This window comes from Pararge aegeria, chromosome 8 (assembly GCF_905163445.1).
Source record: "Pararge aegeria chromosome 8, ilParAegt1.1, whole genome shotgun sequence".
NCBI classification, from domain to species: domain Eukaryota; kingdom Metazoa; phylum Arthropoda; class Insecta; order Lepidoptera; family Nymphalidae; genus Pararge; species Pararge aegeria.
Genome location: NC_053187.1, coordinates 14,976,474 through 14,982,473, shown reverse-complemented (window position 1 = coordinate 14,982,473; position 6,000 = coordinate 14,976,474). Strand labels below are relative to the sequence as shown.

The 6,000-nt window shown below is 34.0% G+C and overlaps 1 protein-coding gene across 3 annotated transcripts in view; it reads left to right on the top strand.

Moving 5' to 3' along the window:
* Window positions 1–1,096: 1,096 nt before the first annotated feature.
* LOC120625945 (sialin) overlaps window positions 1,097–6,000 on the top strand; it is a 44,528-nt gene continuing 39,624 nt past the window's right edge. For 2 of the 3 annotated variants that reach the window (XM_039893216.1, XM_039893219.1), the window contains exon 1: window positions 4,994–5,217. In XM_039893216.1, the coding sequence (XP_039749150.1) occupies window positions 5,147–5,217 (71 nt within the window). In that variant the 5' untranslated portion in view covers window positions 4,994–5,146. Of the gene's footprint in view, window positions 1,218–4,993; window positions 5,218–6,000 lie in introns of those variants that run through there. The other variant, XM_039893217.1, reaches the window with a different exon arrangement.

The window sequence follows — 6,000 nt, the reverse complement described above, 5'->3', positions numbered from 1 at the left end:
TATACATTTTGATAGAAATTACGCTGTGACAACCGTGACATAAGCCTAAAATCATCATCTATTGTGTTTACAGTTACAGTCAAACAGGGTCACATAATATGAGAACAATAATTTCAATAACACACAAAAGATCATACACGCATCCATACACGGGTAAAGTTATTAGAAATTATAATTCTTCATAGAGTATTAACGATATTAATTACTTATGGTGGCCTGGTTTTACTAGCCCACTACCGTACAAAACACATATTTTTTTTAATACAGTCATCCATTTAAAGCAGAGGCATGTTGCCAATAAAGTTAAACGAACCCCAATTGTTTTAACGCAATAGACCGACCCTTTTGAAGTTTATGAGACATCCGAAAAAAAATTAGGTCATGGGCCGTGACTCTGAGGGGTTATTTTATAATTCAAAAAAAATATAAAAATATTTATAAGCATGCCGATCTTTTGACAGTTCATTTTGAAGGGATTCTTTTCCCTTCCCATTATAATATTCTCTTTTCTTTAATATTAAGAATCGGGTGTACCTACTTGATGAAACATTTAACATTTTAATGGAAACAATAATTATTATAACATGTGCCTACATAGAAAAGTCTTACTCATTTACTTTAAAGTGGGTACTTCTGAATAAGTAAGTAATTTTCAATGTTTGTGATGCAAAAAACACATATTGCTAAATTTGGTTGGGTTAGGTTAGTATACGGCTTAACTGCTTATACTTACCTATAAGTATAAGCAGTTAAGCCGGTTCACTTAGCAAACGTTTTTCAAATTAAATATATTCGAAAGAAGAAAAAAACTAACATTTACGAAATGAAAAGTCTAAGTTCTTTTTATTATACCTATTTTATGTTTAGACCCCGAATTTGGGAAAGCCTCGAATAATTTGATAGCTAAAATTACTAAACGAATATTGCAGATTCTCAGACGCAAGGCGCAAACTGTCAAAGTCAAAAACAATTTCAAACAATCTTTGAAACTATTCAATTTCAAAACAAAATATATTGATTTTCTCCTAGTTTCTGAATAAATAGAGCCTAAATATAAATAACTCTTTTTCCGTATGTAATGTTATGTTATTCATTAAATCTTTATGTGCGTGCAGTGATAATGATAAACATTTTGTGTTTGCTAGTTATAGTTGATTAAAAATGAAAGAAAAAACCAATTACAAATATAGCTATTCTCCATTGGTTTCCGAGACCGGGTAAGTCAAAATATTGCTAATAGCGTTTTTCTTAAATTATATGTCGTACTGCACATATGTTAGGCTTGTGGAATAACTACAGCTTATGGGATATTTGTTTTTATTATGTGTATAATAGATCGAATGATGTTAGTTGTTATTGTGCATACCCCATTTAATGACAACATTTTTGGTACATTCGTTCTTTATTATAAGTTATGCCTCCTACCCTATCCTTTAGCAGTGGGAAAACAAACTAGAAAAAAAAAGGAAAATAAACCTATATAATTCATATTCAATAAGAGCGATTGATCTGCATTTCTTCCGAACTTAGCCAATAACCAAAGCTTAGCCAATAGCAAAACCTCCAAATTTCAATGGACTTGTATCAAATTAATTTTAAGGTCCTTTAACTATATGTTATCTGATCAACAATCCTACTGTACCTAAACTATATATTTGCACAATTTCATATAAATTACAAGAACGCAAAACCTAACTCATCCAATCTAAAGTCATACTTCCAAGACATGAAATATAATTAAGGTGGAATACAATTGTGACTTAACGTTCTTTATAATCCTGTATAACATATTTTAATTTTCATAAAAATAATATGACAGAAAATTATCCACCATTTACATGATGCCTTTTATTAATCTATATTTTAACAAATAGTGAAAGAATACGGAATAATGTAAAGAAGCCATTTACTGCACATCAGCATCTTTATTTAAAATGTCTCAGGTCAAAAACTATACTATTAATAATGATTGAAGTAAGTGGCAATATTAAGTCAGTAATTCTATAAAATGTAAAAAGTTGCCTAATTATTGGAGTTTAGTGATTTGAGAATTGAGCAATTATGCACTCAAATGAATCAAGATACATTTTGTAAAACTATTGCGCATAGTGTCATTAATGTAGAGGTGTGTCTCAGGTTTAAAATACTGCCAGACCACACAATCCTGCTAACTCACAGCAGAGCAGCATGGTAGATCCAATTTATCTATTGTTCTCTCCTATTTCTCTATTGAGAAGAAACCTAAGACAACGAAATAAATACATCATAATGTTGATAATAGCCTATATCTCAATCCATTTATATCTTATTTCGAGATTGAATGCAGGACATCCCACTTAGAAGACCACTGTACAGGGGAGATATATAGAGGATAGATCAACGCATCAAAAGTGCCATCTATGTGGCTATTTGAATAAAGAAATATTTGACTTTGACTTTGACTTTGATAATGCACATGTAAACAAATCTTAACTAATAGGTATAGTTTAGTATTCTCATATGCAGATGATTTATTATAGCAATGATATTACAACCATATTATCTTATGAGTTTTGTCATCTTTGTCAGTAAAGTGGTAACTAACCACAACCCTCTGCCAGGAAATTCAAAAATTATATTTACCCAAATTGGAGATTGAACGCAGGACCTCCCACTTAGAGGACCACTGTACGGGGGAGTTATAAATTTCTCTATTATGCTGATGTTAACAAATGTCAACTAATAGGTACAGTTTAGTAACTTATGTTATGATGCAGGTGATTTAGTATAGAAGTTACATTTAAACTATATTGTCTCTGAGGTTTCTCTGTGACTGGAATTCTAAATTCTTTGGCGGCACTTTTTCAGTGGAATGGTAACTAACCACAGACCATCTGCCAGACTAGCCCAGGAAATTCAAAAATTATATTTACCCAAGCACATGTAAACAAATCTCAACTAATAGGTATATAGATTAATAATACTTGAGATAAGAGATATTTCCCTACTATGTATTTGTAAGTGCTAATATTTGTAGGTATTTGATTGTGCTAGGACCAACGCATCTGCAAGTGTGCATAATAACTTTGAATACTATTTTCTTAACAAAAAAAAACTGGCTTTTTGGTCTAATAAGGCCTCCTTTGCATGTCTACATTGTTTACTGTATACTCCTTACTGTTTCTTTTCCTGTATGTTATATGTGCAATAAAGTATCCTCTTTTCTTCTTCAACTTTTACAACAATTTCTTTTTACAATTAACCAAAGTGAGTGAATTTAAATAGGACTTAGCACCTGCACTAAATAAAACGAAAACGTGCAAAATGTCTACTAAACAGTGAAAAACATTGTGAATATCTGCGATTTTGGTTTTGGAAATAGATTAAACACAATTCATAATTTCTTGAAGTAGGTAGATAGTACAGATTCTATCTTAAAGTGATATTGCTTAACGCGTTCAAAAGCATATTTCGCACATACCTCATAATATAAGTAAACTAAACACGTCACCGCCAACTCGTAAATTATATTGACGTCGTGGTGTTGCTCTAGGGGATTCTCGCAAATGTAATCAAGCCAGGGAGGACTAAGGCATCGTTCACACACACTCTACAAGGCAATCTCTCTCATACAAAGGTTTTTTAAAAAAAAACAATTGACGGATCATGTATATGGCCCACTCATGGTCAGTGGAAAACAGTTCGCAGGGCATGCAAAGAACTTGTTTTACAAAATGCCGCTCTGTGTCCATGATGCCTGTAAGTAGACCGGCAACTGCGATCTCAGACTGGAACACAGGAAATAGGCATAAGCATGCAAACGCTTTCTCAGACGAGCTCTCGAGCAAAAATCTCTACTACTTAAAGTAAGTGAAGTAGTAGCCTAGCTTCTTGTTGCAGAGCTTGTGAGGGGAACTACAACTGCCATGCCTATTACCGCATTACTGTGCTCCGGTCTCAAGGGCGTCGTACATTTTGGTACTTGTAAGATGTGTTCCTTGCATGGCTTGCACAGTGTTGCTCTGGTGGGTTCGATTCCCACTATTGGAAAATGTTTGTGTGATGAGCATTAATGTTTTTCAGTGTCTGGGGTTTTATATATATATATATTTATTCTAAGTATTTATGTATATTATTCATAAAATATTCATCAGTCATCTTAGTACCATACAACACAAGCTACGCTTTCTTTGGGGAGAGATGGCGATATAATATATCTATCTATCTATATATATAAAAGAGAAAGTATGTGGGTATGTTCCGTATAGGCTCCGAAACTGCTGGACCGATTTCAACAAAACGAAATCTCCGGATTGACCTGGCGAGAAAACCTGTAAAGTTTGGTGATGATCGGAGCACTCCTATTTTTGAAATGTCAAATACAGCTTTTATCTACTATGATGATATTCTATTGTTGGGTGTACATGGGTGTAGATAATGATCTTCACCCGCTCGAGAAGAGAATAGAAGAGAATGAATACGGAGAAATAAATGATTTAATCACGAATTTATGAGACTTAAATGAAAAATTTAACGATGTAAGTTTATTGTTTAAATAAAATAAAGCAAAATCTAGACCGGCGAAGCGGGCTGGGTACGCTAGTACCTATATTCATAAAAAAAAATATTACTCTAAAAAAAGCAAGAAAATAATATCCAGGTTTCCACTTTCGCTGATTTAAGAGTGGGAAGGTCAAATGAACTGATAGTATAGGCGTTCATTATATTTTATGACTCCCTCAAAATGGACCTCCATGACGAGACCATTAAAGCGTTAGATTAGGTTTGCTATAGTTTGAAGAATCGGAAAATTCCGTGACTGTAGGTCGTTCGTATTTGGCGGCTATAAAGTTTCGTGTGAACATAGCCTAAAGGTCATTCGATATCAGAATTTGATCGGTCCCATTATTAGAAAGCCATAGTCTGTAATACGCTATCAACAATGCTTATATGCCTTGGATAGTGGGGGTATAAACGCGTGAGTGGTGTCTGTTAGTACAGTGAGAGGCGCGGGCGTCGAAAGGCTTGCCGGCCTTTGAATTCCAGAGTTTCTCCAACGTGAACAAAAAGTAACCTTGCGCTCTAAAATTTAAAGTATAATTTCGTTTGGTGCGGTTTAGAATTCTAGAGAAACTTGCGAAACAGTGACCCCCGGTGTAGTGTGACAATGAATGAAGACAATTCTGTCAGTGATGATTTAAAAAGGCAGGCGGCTCTGTTTTATAACTCAACGGAAAGGTTGGTGTCTTTTTCAACTGAAACTTGCACAGTTTCACAAATTTAAGATCTGTCGAAGTATACGTAATCGTCAAATCGCATCATTTGATGCATTTGTTGGTCGTCTATATAAGTTAACGTATTAACGCAAACGCGCATGCGACATTTGTCAACTTGAAAAGTAACTAAAGGCATAAGATTATCGCGAATAATTTTTTAAACTTTTGTGTCTTCACATATATATACCAAAATATGGGAATCAAAATGTATAATTAAAAGTAGGAAGGTACTTTTGCCCGGGGTACAGGACAGCCGAGCCGAAATCCTCACCCGTTTATTGCCTTGTCTGGGTTAACTCGGGGATACCCGGGATACAGGAAAACGCAGCCAAAACCTCACCCGTTTGTACCCTAACCTACCCTAACCCTAAAAGTGCGTCGCTCTGAGTGAAGTACAAATAAATAGACTTTAAAAAAGTTTATTTTTTATTATTAATCTTTAAAAAAAGAAATGAGGTGACATTCTATTTACACTAAACTACTAGTAATTTCTAATTTCTGTTACTATATGCATAAATTAGGAATATATAACTTACACACTTACCCGAACATATTTTTTTGTTAGATAACCTGGCGTAGTTCAGGAGAACAGATTTAATTTACAAAACCTGACATAACGTCAATAATTCGGCCACAATTAAGTAATAATATTTGACGCTTGAAAAACCGGCTGGATTGAAGCTGTGTACAGCTGAGTGATTTTCATAAACGAAACTCGTTTTACGGTTTTTAAAATGGCGTGGTA